The sequence below is a fragment of the Sarcophilus harrisii genome, chromosome 5, assembly GCF_902635505.1.
Source record: "Sarcophilus harrisii chromosome 5, mSarHar1.11, whole genome shotgun sequence".
Taxonomy (NCBI): Eukaryota; Metazoa; Chordata; class Mammalia; order Dasyuromorphia; family Dasyuridae; genus Sarcophilus; species Sarcophilus harrisii.
In genome coordinates this window covers 269573561-269592518 of record NC_045430.1, presented here as the reverse complement: position 1 = coordinate 269592518, position 18958 = coordinate 269573561, and the positions used below count along the sequence as shown (strand labels likewise).

The 18958-nt window shown below is 49.4% G+C and overlaps 1 protein-coding gene across 1 annotated transcript in view; it reads left to right on the top strand.

Moving 5' to 3' along the window:
• The first annotated feature begins 6892 nt into the window (after positions 1 to 6892).
• Positions 6893 to 18958, top strand: part of GASK1A (golgi associated kinase 1A) — a 54895-nt gene continuing 42829 nt past the window's right edge. Inside the window, exon 1 of the mRNA XM_031940263.1 lies at positions 6893 to 6953. Coding sequence (XP_031796123.1) covers positions 6951 to 6953 — 3 coding nt within the window. The 5' untranslated portion in view covers positions 6893 to 6950. The remainder of the gene's footprint in view (positions 6954 to 18958) is intronic.

Genomic DNA, 18958 nt, shown 5'->3' with positions numbered 1-18958 from the left:
CTTCCCCCACCTCCTCCCCCTGATGGCAGGTAGTCCCATACATGTTAAACATGTTAAAGTAAAACACAGGGGAAATTTCAAAGACACATTTTGATAGGAATGAAGGGGGGTGGGATGCTCTCCTGGGGTCCCCCTAAGGCTGTCCCACCCTACGAATGGCTGTCTCCCATGGTCTAAGAAGCTAAACTGAGTCAGGTGCCATTAATATGTGGATAAAAGCTGACGTGGGGAAACCATTGCCTGTGGTGTCAAACTCAAATAGAAATGAATCCCTACCAGCTGCAGTGACGTAGAAAATACAAATGAACATTATCTCTATGGTATGTATATATATGTATGCACATACACATATATATACATATATAGTATTATATTTTATTATATATACACACATTTATTATTGCTACATATACATATTGTATATACATACATAGTATTATATTTTATTATATATACACACATTTATTATTGCTACATATACATATTATATATACATACATAGTATTATATTTTATTATATATACACACATTTATTATTGTACATATACATATTTATATACATACATAGTATTATATTTTATTATATATCACATTTATTATTGTTACATATACATATTATATATACATACATAGTATTATATTTTATTATATATACACACATTTATTATTGCTACATATACATATTATATATACATACATAGTATTATATTTTATTATATATACGCACATTTATTATTGTTACATATACATATTATATATACATACATAGTATTATATTTTATTATATATACACATGTATTATTGTTACATATACATATTGTATATACATACATAGTATTATATTTTATTATATATACACATTTATTATTGTTACATATACATATTATATATACATACATAGTATATTTTATTATATATACACACATTTATTATTGCTACATATACATATTATATATACATATATAGTATTATATTTTATTATATACTGTATTATATTTTATTATTACATTTATTATTATTACATATACATATTATATATATAGTATTTTATTTTATTATATACACAATTTATTATTGTTACATATACATATTATTATATATACATATATTATCATATTTTATTATATATACATACATTTATTATTACATATACACATTATATATACATATATACTATTATATTTTATTGATTTTATTAAGCATTTCTCCATGACATTTTAATCCAGTTAAAGGGGACTGTGAGCCATCACCAAGTCCTGATGCCAGCCACAAACCCAGCACTTCTCCTTCCCCCACAGGGAAGGATGAGGATCCGGTCCTTTGGCCTGGGAGGAGAATCGGGCAGCCTGGGATTCTGCCCCTTCTGCTGCAGACTTTTTGGGGAGAAAAACCACTGACTTGGGAAGCAGAGGAAGGTCTGCTTTCAAATCCAGCCTTGGGGGTTTATTGGAAGGTTGTTCCAGGGCCTCTTCTCCTGTTCTAGGAAGGGGCCGGGTGAGTTCCAGGTCTGCCTCCTGAGCTAGGAGCCCAAACGCGTGGCCTCATGGAGCCTTAGAGCTGAAGGGACCTTGGAGGTAGAGCTGGGAGGGACCTTAGAGGCCACCAGGGACAATCCCCTCATTCTAAGGTGGGGAAGCTCAGGAACAATTTGGGCTCTCCCAGAGCTCCTACGTTCTGGGGCCCTTTCCCCATACAGTACGACTCATTCTGGCTCAGCCGCTCTTTAGGTCTGAGGGAACTCAGGCAAGGGAAAGAGGATGTGGTGCCAGGTCACTGGGAGTTGTTTAATGGCAGCCCCCTTTCCTGACTCTCAGGCCAGTGCTTTGTACACCAGGGGAAATGGCTGTTTATCTCTGAATAGGAGCTCCCTGAGAGCAAGGACTGTTTCAGTTTTATCTTTGTATCCCCAGCTCCCTAGCATGGCCTGGCATGTAGTAGGTGCTGAAAAAGTACTTGTGAATTGATCAGTTTTAATTCTTAAATGGTCAACCAGGTGCATAGAGGCTTGGGCCTAAGTTCAAACCAGACCTTAGACATTGGCTGTGTGACACTGAACAAGACACTTAACTGCCTCGGTTTCCTCATCTGTAAAAGGAGCTGGAGAAGGAAATGGTCAACCACTCCAGTATCTTTGCCAGGAAAACCCTAAATGGGGTCACAAACAATACCCCTTAACTGAAACGACTGAACAATACTCCTTAAACACCGAGACTTGATGTTTCCATAGATCCCACAGTGTCTGACACATAAGTGGTAGTTAATAAGTATTTATTAAATGATTGACTGGCCTTGAATAGGGCTCAACATACAGTGGAGCTTAATAAATGCTTACTGAATGCATGACTGACCTTGAATGGTGCCCACACATACAGTGGAGCTTAATAAATGCTTACTGAATGCATGACTGACCTTGAATGGTGCCCACACATACAGTGGAGCTTAATAAATGCTTGCTGAATGGATGATTGACCTTGAATAGTGCTCACACATACAGTGGAGCTTAATAAATGCTTGCTGAATGCATGACTGACCTTGCATAGGGCCCACCCATACAGTGGAGTTTAATATATGCTTGCTGAATGGATGAACCCCAGATGTCCTCACGCCCCTCCCTCCAGGCAGATCATGCCCCGATCACAGGACTGTCCATCTTTTCCTATTCCATGAAAGGTCCCCCCTCCTCAGAAGATCTCTTATAGTACTTTTAGGACGGCTGCAGCACGCTTGCTCCCCAGCCCTCTCCCTCCCGACTTTTCCCATGAAGCAGCTGCATAAATTAAAACATCTGAGAGGAAGAAAAGCGGGACCTGGATTCTAGGGCTCCCAGACCCCGGGCGCCCAAAGCTGAGGTCCCACGTTCAGAAAGCTCTTGGTCCTCCCTAAATCCAACATGGCGTCCAGATTTATTTAAAGGGCATCCTCGAAGGATTTAAATTGGGGGGGGGGGCGGGGGGACTGAAGAGACCAGTGATCAGCTAATCGGCCCTTGGTGGGTGAAGGCTGCGCTGCCGTCACATAGGTCGGACCGGTCCCGTCCCCTTCCCCCGTCCCCGTCCCCCTTCCCCCACCGGGGATGACCCGCAGATTGCTCGGTTGTTCCCAGGTGACGTCAGTCTTTGGTCTTTGTGACCCCTGCCCGTCACCGAGGCCCAATAGACGCGTGCTGCTTTGACTGATCCACGGCATTATTATCAGAGAATCTCGCGGTTTATACAAGGTTTCAGCGCAATCCGCAGAGCATTTATTTTGCGCCTCCTGTGTGCTAGGCCTGGGGATATAACGGCAGAAACAAGATTCTGTCCTAAAGAGGTTGATACTTTATTGCCAACAGCTATAAAGTATATCCCCGTGAGTCCCTGCGAGGTAACCTCGGAGGGTGGGAAGGCTCCACGAAAGGGGTGAGCGACGGCGGGAGTCACGTCCGGCTCCCCAGGGGCGGCCGCCGAGCCTGGGGGAAGTTCCTCTGGTGTCCGGTCCCGCGGACGGGCTCCGAGCAAAGGCACAGAGATGGCCGGTGGGGAGGGACCGAGGGCGGAGCCGCCGCAATGTGGCTGGGGAGGGGGGGTTCCCTTGGGAGAAGAAAAGTCTGAAGAGGCGGATTGTGGGAGCTTTAAACGCCCTGCGTGCGTGTACGTGCCTAGGGATGTAGTGTGGGTGGGCAGTATGTGGCGGGGCTACATTGTATCGGCATATTATGGCCATGTATGTGTGCACACGGATGTGTGCGTGCGCGAAGGGAAACTGAGGCAGGAATGGTCAGAGAGGCAGAAGGGGCAGCAGAAGGTCGCCCCTGTTTTACAGATGAAGAAACAGATTCAGAGAGGAGAACGATCATGAATTGTGGAGTTATCTTAGTCCTGTCTGACTCTTGTGACCCCGTTTGGGGTTTTCCTGGCAGAGACCCTGCCTTTTCCTTCTCCAGCTCACTTTACAGATCAGGAAACTGAGGCAGACAGGGTGAAGTGACTTGCCCAGGTCACACAGCCGGGAAGTGTCTGAGGCTGCATTTGAACTCAGGTCCTCCTCTCCACTGAAGCCCGAGGGATAGATTACCGACTGGTATCATTTCTCACCTAGCTGGTGAGCCAGCAGCCAAGGGGGCTCAGGGAGGCAGAGAAAGGCCAGGGAATCTGGTCCCCCGGGGCGCCAGGCTCTGTTCCCAGCCCAGCCTTCTGCCCCTGGCACAGCGCCTTCGGTGCTTCTGCAACATCCCATCGGCCTTTCTGTGGGTCCTCACGGGGGACGCCTGTTAACTTTGCTCATTAAGTTGTCGGCCACCCAGCCGTGTAACTGAGCTCCTCCGGCCCTGCCCCGACTGGCGCTTGCGGTTTAATGGAATTGAGCCAAGAACAAAGTTTAATCCAAACAACTGTCTTGTTTTTCAAAATCAACCCGCTTTCCAGACTCCCTCTAAGGTCAATTTTTGGTCCTGGGTATTGTGTCGGCTGACTCTCGGTCCTTGAAGGCTGTTCCAATGAAACAAACTCCGGTGCCCCCGCCAAGCTGGACTGCCTCCCGCGATGGGCCTGGCAAAGGGCTGTGTCCCCCACGGGTCAGCTCAGCCCGGGTCAGAGCGCTCCCCCCGCAGCCCGGGTCAGAGCGCTCCCCCCGCAGCCCGGGTCAGAGTGCTCCCTCCCCAGCCCGGGCCAGAGTGCTCCCCCCGCAGCCCGGGTCAGAGCGCTCCATCGCAGCCCGGGTCAGAGTGCTCCCTCCCCAGCCCGGGCCAGAGTGCTCCATCGCAGCCCGGGTCAGAGTGCTCCAGAGTGCTCCCCCCGCAGCCCGGGTCAGAGCGCTCCATCTGCAGCTGGTTTCGGCTCATGAATTTTTCAGTCCCACTTTAGAAAACTGCCATGTGGAACCTGCAGAGCCGTAACTTGGCTGAGCCCATCAGGCTTAGGCCCAGGGAGGGGAAGTTTAGAAGGGGCTGACAGCACCAACCAGGATACCCTTCTTCTCCTTGGTGGGACCCCAGGCCAGAGGGAGCTCCTTGTGCAGCCCAGCCTTATCCTCGGCAGCGGGCGGCAACCGCTCTCTAGCACCCCCTCAGCCCTGCAGAAATACCCTGGCACCCCGGGCTATGCTTCCTCCCCCCCAAAGCCTCCTGGAAGTAGAAAGTGGCTGCCTTTATTTGCTGCTTTGCATGAGCTGTGGGCCGACTCCATCTCAGTTCTGTGAACTGCGAAAGGGAGGGTGGCTGAAGGGCCACCCTGTAGTTGTCCCGGCAGCGGCAGCCCTGTTACAGACTGGGAGTAATGGGAACCAGCGGGGGAGGGGGCGGTGAGTTACGATGGATTTTGGGGGGAAGGACTGAGGTTGGAGACCCGCCTTGGACACATTAACTGCCAGCCTGCCCAGGGTCATGCTTCTCCCCTATAAAATGTAGGGGCTTCCCCTGGGCTCTCTGAGCCTCAGTTTCCTCATCTGTATAATGGAGGTAAGGATGGAATTGCCAGAACTCTCTGCACCCTGACTTTGGGCCAGTCCCTCGGGCCCAGGGTAGGATTAATGAGTTAATGTCCGACGGCCTCTGAGGAGTGATCCGGGCTGAGGGGATGCCCAGCCCCGCCTTGGATTACTTTATTTAAAGGAAGCACCATCCCTGGGCTCTCGAGCCTGAAAGAGATCTTCCTTCCGGGGATCTCCAGGCTCGGGACGCCCAAGTCCCTTCCCGCGCTCCCTGGTCCGGCCAAACGGGCCTCCTTCGGACCGAGCTGGAAGGGCGTCCCTTACAGTGCTTTAGTCCCGCTCCCCCAGTTCACAGATGGGGAAACTGAGGCCCGAAGGAGCGACGAGTCCTTCCCCTGACGTCAGAGCCTTGCGGGCGGAGGATGGGGGCGGCTCTGGCTTCTCCTCTCCTTGTGAGTACAGACCCGGGGTCTGCCTTGGGGCTCTTACCTGCGCTGGGACTTTTGGGGTCTACCTGGGAGAGGCGAGGCTTTTATTGTGAAAAGAAGGCGAGTGCCGCCCGGGGCCGCCCCTCCCCGCCCCGCCTCCCTCCGCTTGTCCCCTCCCTCCCCTCGGCTGCCGAGCCCCGGGCTGCGCCGGCCGTGAAGGACTTGGAAAGTTCGGCTGGGGCGCAGCTGGAAACTCCTCAGCCGCTCCCCGGGCTCCAGCTGCGCTGCCCGCCCCGGCCCTGCCCGCCGCTGCCCGGCCTCGAAGTGCCCAGCTCACCACTGCCCAGCCCACTTTGCCCAGCTCCGCGCTGCCCGCCCCGGCCCTGCCCGGCGCTGCCAGCCTCGAAGCGCCCAGCCCACTTTGCCCAGCCAGGACTGCCCGCTCCGCCGCTGCCCGGCCTCGAAGTGCCCAGCCCACTTTGCCCAGCCCGGCCGAAGGGCACAGCCCAGGCCCCCAGGGCCGTCGGCTCCCCAGGCGGGGTGGGGGCAGGGGCGCGCCCCCGGGCGCTCCGGCCCCACCGGGCGCGCAGACTCGGGTTTGGCCCCCTGGCAGCCGGCCAGGTGCCCCCTGGCGCGCGCCCACACCGAGGTGCCCACACCGAGGCGCGTCGGACACTCGGGGGCACCGGGGGTTGTTCCCCAGACTCTCGGGCGCTCCCCCAAGTGAGGACTCATCCTCCCCCCGCTTTCCCTCCCTCTCCCTCCCTGGGCGCGCCCGGTCCCGGAGCAGACTCCCGGGAGCCCGCGGCCGCTGAGCTCCCGTCGGGGCTGCGGAGGGACTCCCGGGCGCCCCGGGACCGCCGGGAGAGGGACCCGGGCGCGCCCGCTCCGTAGCCCGAGCTCCAGGCTGTCCCGGCCCGGCAGCCTCGGCGCTAACGGGCAGGAGGAGACTTGCCGTTGCCCGGGGCCGGAGCACCTGGCGCCGGAGGCCGGCCCTCGGGGCGGCCCCGCTCTGCCTCCTGGCCCCTCCAGCCCCTCCGCCTTCGGGAGATGAGCCTGAGCAGCTGCGGACCCAGGGAAGAGGAGTCGCCGTCCAGGCAGCCGCTCTGAAGAAACATGGTACGGCTTAAGGGTCTGGCTCTTCAAGTCCAGGGAAGGGGAGCCTGGGAAACAATCGGGGGGGGGGCGGCCATGCGCGGGGCCCCCGCGGCTCCGCCGGTCTCGCCGTGGGAGCCAGGCGGGGCACTCTGAGACAGTTGGGATTTTCTAAAGCAGGAGGAGAGGGGGCCTGGCACCGCGGGGGAGCCAGCCCGCAGGGTGAGGGGGGGGGTTCAAGTCCCGCCTGCTTCACGTCCCGCACGGGGGCCCTAAACTTGTCCCTCTGTGCTCCGGGCAAACCTGAGAGACCAAGTTGCATGGCAGGCCCCAACCCCCATTGGTGGAGGGCATTCTCTAAGCCAGTGACATTCCCTCTAGGACCATAGGTCTGCGCCTGCTCCACAACCTCCAGTCCTGCGGGAAACTCGCCTCTAGTTCTCACCCTGGTGTGAGCCTCCCTTTCCCTGCCCAGCCCCGCCCGCAATGTGCCCCCCTCGCCCCCCCAGAAGCTCGGCTGTTTTCTGGGAGAAGCCGGGCCCTCGCCCGTCTCCCACCAGGCTGGCGGCCTGTTCCCTGCCCCGTGGGTGCTTGGGCCGGCCCAGGGACGGCCCCGTGCGGGAGCCTAGTCTGGAGCACCCCCTTCTGCTGTCTGGATTCTCACCTCCCAGCCGGCTTCCCAAGATGCATTCTGTGCTTACAGCCTGGAGTGGGGCAGATGGCAGGTCAAGGTGAATCTGACGGTCCAGGTGGACCAGGGACAGGACAGTCTGCAAGGAGCACAGGGAGGGTGCGCAATGTGGCGGAAGTTGAGGGAAGCTCCCTCTCTCGCCCTCACCAGCTGAGGCTGCCCTCCCCCAGTGCTGCTCAGGAGGTGGGTGCAGGGGCGCCCCTAGGAGGGAAGCCAGCCCGCTCAGACTGCCCGGCTCTGGCAAAAGCAGCTGGTACCTTCTCTCCGCCTTAGTCCCCGAGGCCGTGAAGTTGGGGGGGGGCCCTAGAATTCCGGGCTTCTTACCCTGGGACCAGCAGACCACGGACTGATTTCAGGGCATGTGCGCGCCTGGGTTTCAACCTTACAATGCTTCCCATTTTATTTTATGCGCTCGCAAGCCCTCTTCTGAGAAAGGCGCCCACAGGCTTCACCAGCTGCTGGCACCGGGGTAGAACTCTGGAGCCCGCAAGACTCATGTCATAGCCTCGGTTTCCTCATCTGTCAAATGGAGATAACAATAGCACCCCCTTTCCAGACTTGTGAAGAGGATCAAGCAATAAACATCTATTAAATACCTACTGTATGCTAGGCAGAAGACAACTCCTTCCCTGAGAATCTCTTGATAAAGTGATATTTGTAAAGCCCTTTGCACACCTAAAGGGCTATAGAAATGCTAGATCTCTTCCTCCTCCTCCCTCCTCCTTCTCTCTTCTCCCTCCTCCCTCCTTCTTCCTCCTTCCTCCCTCCTCCTCCTCCTCTTCCTTCCTTTCCTGAAATTTTAACAAAGATTAAAACATATTTTCTTCAAAACCTTTGTAACTATTCTGAACTGAGATCTTGTTCCTGTTAGCACTAAAATACTACTAATAATGCAAAGCATAATCATAATTATTATTAAATTATAATATGTCTATATAATCAATAGGTAATACAATGTATTATTACTAATACCAGTTCTGATTATCCACATTTTGCGAGCATTTGCAGGGTATTCTGTGCTTTCTTCCTGCCACTATTCTTTTTATTTAAAATTTATTTATTTATTTTTATTAAAGATTTTTATTTACAAGACACATGCAGGGGTCATTTTCCAACACTGACCCTTGCAAAACCTTCTGTTCCGACTTTTCCCCTCCTTCCCCTCCCCCACGGCAGGTAGAGCAATACATGTTAAATATGTTAAAGTACATGTTAAATCCAATATATGTATCCGTAGTTATACAGTGGTCTTGCTCCTGCCACTGTCCTGATTTGCACGTTTTTGTGGGATCAAATCTGGAAAAACTTTATCTGGACTTCTAGAAAGAGACACTTTCAAGTCCAGCCTCAGACACTGGATGCAGCTCTTAATCTCTGTTTGCCTTAGTTTCCTCATCTGTAAAGTGGAGCTAACAGAATCGACCTCGGGTTCGGACCTCAGGGGGAAAGGGCTTCTAAATGGCACGAGTGTCATTTTTGGATGTTTGTCTCTGGGTGTGTTTCCTGATCTGCAAACCTGTGACCGCACCGCGTGTGACCCCCAGGCTCCCGTTCCGTTCCTAATGCCTCTTCCGTGGTGGGTCACCCCCTTCCGGCCTTGGTTCTACTTTTCTCTTTGGCCATTTTAATGCTCGTTGGAGTCAGTTCCAGACATGGAAGAGAAAGGAAGGAAAACTCAGTGCAGATGGCAATGAACTGAGCTCAGATTTGATTAGGAGGAAGGGAGCTGGCTGGCCTGCATTTGGGAAATTACACGGTTTCTATAATGATCACGAGTTGTTGCACCAAAGCCCGTTCTTTCTTTCTCTCTCTCTTTCTCTCTCTCTCTCTCTTTCTTTCTCCCTTCCTTCCTTCCTTTACTTTTTTCTTTCTTTCTTTTTTCCTTCCTTCTTTCTTTTTTTCTCTTTCTTTCTTTTCTTTTTTCTTTCTCTCTTTCTCACTTTCTTTCTCTCTCTTTCTTTCTTTTTCTTTCTTTCTTTCTCTTTCTCTCTTTCTTCATTCCTTCCCTTTTTCCTTCCTTCCTTCCTTTCTTTCTTTCTCTCTTTCTCACTTTCTCTCTCTCTTCTTTCTTTCTTCCTTCCTTCCTTTCTTTCTTTCTTTCTTTCTTTCTTTCTTTCTTTCTTTCTTCCTTCCTTCCTTCCTTCCTTCCTTCCTTCCTTGCTTCCTTTCTTGCTTTTCTTTTCTTTCTTTCTCATTCTCCCATTTATATTGTATGGCAATAAATCATGGGATGCCATGATAGCAGAAGAGTCAGTATTAGAGATGATTCCCTAGGGTTGGAGGGTGGATAGATTGGGGGGGAGATAAGCAGGCTGCCACATAATATCAATGACAACTAGTATTTATTATGTACCCATTATGCCTTGTGTTAGGGGCTAGACAGGGAGAGAGGGGAATAAGCATTTATTAAGTGCCTGTGCTGTGTGCCAGGCACTGTGCTAGAGACTTTACAATTAGTGCCTCAACTGACCTTCACAACCATTTTGGGAGGTGGTGCTATGGCTGTTCTCACTTTACATTTCAGGAAACTGAGGCAGACAGTGACTAAGTGATTTGCCCAGCGTCATCCACCTGGGTCAGATTTGAACTGAGTTCTTCTTGACTCCATGCCCAGTACTCTACTTCCTGCACCATCTGGCTGCCTCTGGTATAAATACAGAGAATAGAACAATCTCTCTGTTCAGTGATTTTTCATTCTATTGCAGGAGGCAACAAAGATATAGATAGCTAGATAGATAGATATACTTATAATTTTATATAAAATATATTTACTTACATATTTTAAATATATACTTACATATACATCTATATATTTAATATATAGCAGAATAATATAACATATACATATATAGCAGAAATGTAGAGTGAACTAATACTAGTAAAGGCAAAGTAGTTAAAAAGACGACAGTTTGGAGGGAGAGCAGGATCAGGTGGGCTTCCATGGAAAAGATGGCACCTGAGCTGTATTAAAGGAAAAGGACTTCCCATCTGGAGACGATGTCTGGTGTCCAGTCCCGGGACTGGAGACGGACGGTCACTTGGGAGGACCAGAGGGGAGCACCGCCAGGTCCTGATGAGCGTGGTCGGGCAGGTAGTCTCTCCAGGGCCAGGTTGGGTAAACGGGAATTTATGCTTTCTTCTCCGAGCCAGAGTCGATGGAGTGAGGAGAGGCTGAGGTGATTTGGTCCGACGTGTCCTTTGGCAGCAGGGGGAAGATGGGTGGGGAGGTGAGAGCCTTGCAGCAAGGAGACCACATGGGAACTGCTGCGGCCATTTAGGGGAGGAGGAATAAGGGGACAAGGGAAGCTGCTGCCACTGGAGCGGGGACAAGGGGCTGATGGAGAGATGCTCTGGAGGTGGAAATGGCACCTGATGGAGTACGCGGAGGGAGATGGGGGAGAGTCTGGAATAAAGCGAGCTCACACACTGAGGCGCCGGGAGAAAGACTGGGGAGTCTTCGGTAGAAACGAGGAGATTTAGACGAAGGGAGGGTTGGGGAGCGTGGGAGGCAGGAGTTTTCTTCTGGAAATGCTGACTTTGTCTCTGAGACGTTCGGTTTGAAACGTTGAAGAGGAAATTGGTGATGCAGGACTGGAGCTCAAGGGAAACACTGGGACGTGTGTTATGGATGGAAGGAACTGCCAAGGAGGAAGGGGGGGCTCTGCCTCCAGCCTGAAGAAGAAATCTAAACTCTGTCTCACTTTTAGGGCCTTGCACAATAAGGCTAGTGAGGAGAGAGACAGAGACAGAGAGAGTCAGAGAGACAGAGACAGAGACAGTCAGAGAGACAGAAGCAGAGACAGAGACAGAGAGAGAGACAGAGACAGAGAGACAGAAGTAGAGATAGAGACAGTCAGAGACACAGGGTAGAAACAGAGAGAGACAGAGACAGAGAGATGCACAGAAACAAAGAGACAGAGAAACAGAGAGAGAGGAGGGAGAAGAGAGGAGGGGATAAGGGCAGAACTAGGGAGAATGATATAGATCATAATCCAGCAAGGAAAACTGAGAGGAAACAACAACCAGTGAGGTAGGAGATGCCTCCTATGCATTGGGTGAATCCTCTCTAGAAGATCCATGAAAAGACATGAAGGACGACTGGACAGGGATGAGAGGGGACGGACGGGGGGTGTTCTGCACTGGCGGGATGGGTACCTGGTGGACAAATCAGGAACCTACTAGAGTACTGAGATACTGAAATAAGGAAGAGGAGTAAGAAGCTTCTTTTTTTGTCAGAGATTTAAAAGGGATTTCACGGCACAAGGGAAACAACACGGAGTTTGAGTCCAGGGATTGTGGTCCTGTCGTTACTGGTTGTGTGACTTTAGACAAGTTATGGTTTCTCATTTGGCACTGAACTGAGTGACCCGTGAGGTCCCTTGCAGACCTAAGTCTATGTTCCTAGATCCTAAGTCATTTAGTTTTTTGAAGCACAGTTTCCTCACTTGTAAGATGAAATGGGGAGACTCTGTAACCTCCCAGACCCTTCCAGCTTTATAGCTGCACCCCCATGATACCAAGAGCCAAATAGCACTTCTTTCTGTACTGGAGAAGAGGCCTTTCTCAGGCTCTTTCTTAGTAACCATCAAGTTAAATAGATGTGAATATGGGCTCTGTCTTAAAACAGGTCTCTTAGGTCCTTTCAGCCCCATTTCTGGTCCAGAAAAAACACCAGGAACAACAAAAACGCCATTATCTCCTCTGGTAGAGGGATGCTCAGAGCATTCGCCATCTTCTGCATCTGGGGCTTCATTGTGAAGTCCTGGCCTGGAGACCAGCCCCAAACTGCTGGCCAGTGGTGGGTGAGTCTGGGAGGGATTCCAAGGAATTCTGGAGGAATCCCAGCCAAACCTGGTTCCTGAAAGTGCATCCAGAAAGCAAGTTTACAAAGCAAGAAAATCCAGGCAGAGGACCAGGGACTGTCTCGGGGCCGCTCCGGGGCTGTCTCCTCCTGCCCCCGCCCCACAGAGACGGGTCGAGGCCCTCCTGGCAGCCTTTCCTCAGTGTTCCCTCTCAGTCCATGAAGAAAAGAGGTTAGTCATCTGTGACTTAGACCCAAGAGGGGCAAGTGCTCCAAGCTTCAGGTGCCCGGCCAGAGTAGTAGCATCCTGCCCTGGGATGGAAGGGGGCACGGCTGCTCGCTCCCTCATCCCCCTCCCTTCTCCTCCCTATCCCCTAGATTTCACAAATGTTCCCCGGGCAGATTGTGTAATAAATCTGTTGGCTGGAAACTGAACCCAAGAAACATCGGCGCAAAGAAAGGTCTCGGGAGCCCAGGAAACCAGATGAGATCTTTGGCTCCGTGGGTGCTGGGCCAGGTGAGGGGGCTGAGACCAGAGGATTTTGAGCAAGATCAGCTCAATCCCCGGGCAATGTAAGTGGAAGGCCTTGACAGGAGCAGCGCTGGCCCCCCCGAGAACCCCAAAGTCTGCCCAGGGGTTCCCCATGGCTCTGAGCCTGAAGGCCTGGGAATGGTTTGGGGGCAGGTGTTAGATTGAGTCGTTGCTGAGCAAGGGTTCAGTCAGATATCCATGTGAGTATGAGCCAGAGCCTCTGAAACCTCAGAGTAAGTGGGGGTGAGGGGGACGTCAGTCACGCCGGCCATCTCAGGGGACAAAGGCCTTTGGGCTAACCCACCCTTCTCCAACTTCTCCAGAGGGGCAGGGAGAAGCCACCTGGAATCAGGGGAAATCCGGCTCGATTCTGTGTAGTTTTATAGGGGGGAGGGAGGTTCTTCCTAAGGGAGTTTAAGGCACAAGTGGAGAGCCTCTGGCTCATGAGTCACCATGGCCTTTCCTCCAATCTGTGGTACCTGAGAAGGGAGGCAAAAATACAGCTTAGGTTTAGAACGAGAGCTCATCCTAAAAGTCCATGACATGGAAACTGTGTGTCTGTGTGTCTTTGGCCACCATCTTTATTTTATTTTATTTTTTTGGAGGCAATTGGGGTTAAATGACTTGCCCACAGTCACACAGCCAGGAAGTGTTAAGTGTCTGAGTCAAATTTGAACTCAGGTCCTCCTGACTTCAGGACTGGTGCTCTATCCACTGCACCACCGAGCTGCCTTCTTTATTTCCCCCTTTCTCTTGCTCTTCTGACTTATTCTGTTAACTAGTCATAGTATAAACCTGTAATCATCAGGGTGCTGGTAAATATTTAACAACCAGATCTCTAGGGGGGAGTAAATTTCAGTTTAAAATGCATTGTTAACATTTCTCCATCACTTTCTTAAATCTAGACAAGAATGATGATAATAGCTAATATGTATATAGTACTTATGTGCCAAGCACACAAATTATATTTCTATTTCTTCGTTTATTTATAACATTTGTTCATTTGTTCTGTGCGTATAAATACACACACTGTAAATTTAACAACCAGTTCTTCAGAGCTGCTTTGAGCTGGCTCCAGAATGGTTGTATTTTTCAGTAATATTTTCCTAATTTGGAAAAAAGAGAAAGAGTTCATTTTGTATTACTCAAGTTCTAGAATATAATCACAGCCTAAATTCATTTTATTTTTTAATTTATCTGGCTCTTAATTGAATGATTGTGTGTGTGTGTGTGTGTCAGTGGCCTTTTACAAGAGGGGGAAAAAGGCCCACTCTTGACCTAGGAAAGTGAGAATAGATTTAGGGTTTGTTATAGGTGAGCAGGGACTGATGTGGAAAATAAGGGGACACTTGGGTGGAGTGCTTTTATCTATTTATTCAAGTGGTATTTATTTAATAAACACTTTTCTTGTTCCAAGGTCTATGGGAGAGCATAGGGAGATGGGAAATTGGAAGGCCTATTATTATCATTTTACAGGTGAAGAAACTAGATATTAGTCATTCATTATGTAATTCTACAAATGTTTGTAAATTGACTGTAGGAGGCACAGTCCTAGGTGCTGGAAGGAATGGAGACAAAAATGAACTATCTCTGCCTTTTCCTCAAGGACCTCTCGCTCTCTATTTCTCTCTGTGTCTCTGTCTCTCTCTCTCTTTTGTTTGTGTCTCTGTCTCTCTCTCTGTCTCTCTCTTTCTCTCTCTGTCTCTCTCCCTTTATCTCTTTGTATGCATCGTACGCATTGATAAGTCCTACAGATGTAGAGATGCATCTGTTCACACTCTCTAGACCAGCTGTATCTCCAGCTCTCACAGAGGACGCGTACATACATCTGTACATTTGCACAGTGCACGTTTTTTAAGATTCTGCCGTCGCCTTGGTTTTCTGCAGCAAAGCCCCCTCACTGCCCACTGCCGTAACCAAGCGGAACCCGGGCTCTGGTCTCACTCTCCCACGTCCCCTTGAGTGGGTCAGATGCCCCCCAAGGGTGGCTCTGCTTCTCCTCTCAGGGTCCAGGCACAACCCTGGCTTGCGAGACTTGTTGCTGCCACAAATTCTTAGTTGGTGTCAAATAACACAACAAGCTTTTAGAAATGGGCATTACTGAGGGGCTACATGCAATAGCAGCTGGTACAAATGCCCCCAAACTTGGGAGAGAATCTCCCACAAACACAGCCCGAGTTGAGGGGAAAGCGGGTTCGAGGTTCGAGCTTTTTGGCTCCAAGTGTTTTCTTCTCTCTCCTTGACATTCACCTTAGGGATGATACATCTTTCTTCTGAACGCTTGTCAAGTCCTAAAACTGCCTTTCCCTGCGTGTCTGAGTTTATTCTGGTCTCACTGCTGACTGCTCCCAGGACTCCTCTGGGAAGTTGCTCCAAGGTCACCATGAGTATCCTTTGCTCAAGGGAAAGGGGACAATGGCTCTCTCCTCATCCCCTGATTCTCTTCTGGGGGACTGGCCGGGGGTCTCTCCTCTGGGCTCTTTTGCTGGGTCTCTGGAATCTGAGCTGCTTCTCAGGGCAGGCCTGGGGCTCAACCATTCTCAAGTCCCTTTTGGTGTAGCATCATTTCATTTCGTCCAGTGGCTCAAAACATTCCACTATTTCCCAGTGTGTTTAACTAATTTCTTTGGATTTAATTTAACATCTGGTTACTTAATAGAAATGTTCTCATCTGACGAGGTATCAAAATCAAGAACGGTTGGACCGATTTGCAGCTCTACCAGCAATGCATTAGTATTTTTATGTCCCCTTCCCCCATCACTATTAGTCTTTGCCAATGGTCTTTTAATCAGAATCCAACTCAGTGAGCGTTTCTTGTTCTCATAGTTCAGTGGTTAATCCCTTTTGTGCCCCTACCTTTCCCTGTCCTTCTTGTTTCTCCTTGTCCCTTCTCCAAATCCTTGTGCAGCAGGTCTGCCCATCTGTCTGTCTGCCCGTCTGTCTGTCCGTCTGTTGTAGTTTTTCTCTCTTCTTTCCCTCTCCTTTCGGTTTGTTTTATTTGTGGAGAACTTTTACCCAAACTCGGTTACTGAAAATGCAGCCGCCAGTCCGCTGCCCAGGTTGGCCGAAGGCGGCAATATTATTTTTGTGTGTGTGGTCCTGGAAAAGACATGTTTGCTTCTTGTGAGCAATCTGCCTCTGAGGGAAAACAGAAGCAGCCCACAAGCAAACAGCATTTCCCTGGGACCTTTCCTCCTCCACTTAGGAGAAACCAAGGTCCCCAAGGCCCCACAGAAGGCAGGCGCCGAGTGCCCGGCCTGGAGCCCAGACGGACGAAGCCCGGGCAGCACGGCGAGTGACCGTGTCTAACTTGCATCCAGGGCTTCTGCCCAGGGCCCTTTCTTGTTCTTTTTTAAAGCTTGATCCTGTGTTCCGACATCACAAATGTGTCCGGGACGACACTCTGAGAATCCCTCCTTCCTTTCCCCCTTCACACTTTAACCTCGGGCGAGCAAGGCCATGTCTGTAAGCACCTGCCATGGCCAGTGTCTGCCCTCTCCTCCGGGAGCGCTGTTGAGAGGAGGAGGACTATTTCACCATCAGTCTTAGACCTTGCACTATGTCCACAGGGGACAGAACTTAGAGAACTGTCATGTTTTAGGGGACTTCAGAAACTAGGAGTCCAAGAAATCAGGAAAAGCTCCCCTTTTTCCCTCTCATACAGGGGATGGAGAAGCGCTCACTCAGCCCCTGCCTGAGGACCCACACTGGGGGTCTATTCCATCTGGGGACAGGTCTCATTCTTTGCTTTGCTTCCTTGTGACTTTGCCCCCTTCAGGGGCAGAAAATGCTCAACAGCTCCAAATATTGGGGACAGCCCCCATGTGGTCTGAGTCTCATCATCCATCAGTCTTCCAAATTATGTCTGCATCAGTGAGTCCTAAAAGGATCTCGGACTTCTGAGATCATGACTTTTAGGCACTTAGAAGTCATCTGGCCCGAGTTTGAGACCCCAGCTGTGTGACTCTGGACAACTCACTTAACTTGGGTTGGACTCAGTTTCTTCATCTGTAAAACAGGAATAAAAACAGCGCTTACTTCCCAGGGTTGTGAGGATCCAATGACATAATAACTGTAAAGCTAGCACACGATAAGTAGGTGCTTAATAAGCATTTCTTTCCACCTTCTCTCTTGTCTTTTCACTGTCCCATCTTTTTTTGGAGTCTCCTTTTTCCCCTCTGTATTTGCCCCCCAAAACCCCCAAAACGCCTTGCTTTGTGTTTGCTTTAGCTTTCCTTGCCAGCCCCAAGTCCTGTTGCCCTGCTGACCATTCCCCACCTCTATATTTACCTTCTGTCAACTGCCCTCGTTTCCAATTACTGGACGTGCCTATCTTTTGATGAATGAATTTCCCGGGTATCCACACGTATCTCTTTGGGCAACTCTCTATTCCTACTCATCAGAATTTCATCTCTGAGAGCTTTTATTCCTTCCTAGAAGGAACTCTTGCTTCATTTTTTAGTCTATGGGAATCTCTCTATCCTTCCTCTGACCCCTTTGAAACCTGCTTTTCCAAAATGTAGACTCATTGATCAGTCCTTTGCCTTTCCCTCTATTCCTGAATTTAGGATGAAATGACACTTTCCCCCAGAATTCCCCTGATTTCGCTTAGCAGGCGACGCTTTTTTTTTTTTTAATTTATTTATTTATTTTTATTTAATAGCCTTTTATTTACAGCATATATGCATGGGTAACTTTACAGCATTAACAATTGCCAAACCTCTTGTTCCAATTTTTCACCTCTTACCCCCCCACCCCCTCCCCTAGATGGCAGGATGACCAGTAGATGTTAAATATATTAAAATATAAATTAGATACACAATAAGTATACATGACCAAAACGTTATTTTGCTGTAGAAAAAGAATCAGACTCTGAAATATTGTACAATTAGCTTGTGAAGGAAATCAAAAATGCAGGTGGGCATAAATATAGGGATTGGGAATTCAATGTAATGGTTTTTAGTCATCTCCCAGAGTTCTTTTTCTGGGCATAGCTGGTTCAGTTCATTACTGTTCCTTTGGAAATGATTTGGTTGATCTCGTTGCTGAGGATGGCCAGGTCCATCAGAACTGGTCATCATATAGTATTGTTGTTGAAGTATATAATGATCTCCTGGTCCTCAGGCGACGCTTTTTTGATGGGAATCGGGTCTAGAATACTACTTTCCCACCCCCATGTTTTGAAGGATGAAGTTTCATTAATGGAAGCCAGGGGATTTTTAGCCGCTTTGCTTTTGGCAGAAAGTGAGCTCCAGCAGGTTTTCTGCTAATTGAGGAGGCCTTTTCTCTCCATCATGTTTCCCTGTCAGGCTTGTGATCTGTTGGTTGATCTCGGTATCTATTTTCTCTCTCTGTCCAGTGGTCCGACAGTGATATCATTTCTATTTCTGCCTCTGCTGATCTTCACATAAATGTTTTCCACTCCTTCCCCAATTGTGGCTCCTAGAGTCTATCATGGGAGTCTACCCTCTTGGTACAGACTGTTGCAAAGTAGTTAAGGCTGGATTGAAGACATCTCTCAAACACAGACCATAGATAATGGAAAAATGGGGACGCTAATTCATTGTTGGTGGAATTGTGAACTGATCCAGCCATTTTGGGGAGCAATCTGCCATTATGTACAGAGAATTATTAAATTGCCTGTTCCCTTTGACCCCAAAATACCAGGTCTGTTTAGGGGATAATTAGGGGAAAAGAAAAAGAAGTTATGTATTCGAAAATGCTTAGAGCAGCTCTCTAGGGTGACAAAGAACTGAAAACCGCAGAGATGCCCATCAGTTAGGAAATGGCCGAACAAGTTGTGGTCGATGATTATGATGGAATTCTGTGATGGAAGAAATCATGAGCTCGATGATCTTAGAAAAACACGAAAAGGCTTGCAGGAAATAATAAAGAGCAAAGCCAGCTGAGCCAAGAGAACAGTAATGTGGGTTTAGGAATGACCTTGAGCGAATAAGTCATTTTAACTAGTGTAAATATCCACGCTAACGCTAAAGGGCATGTGA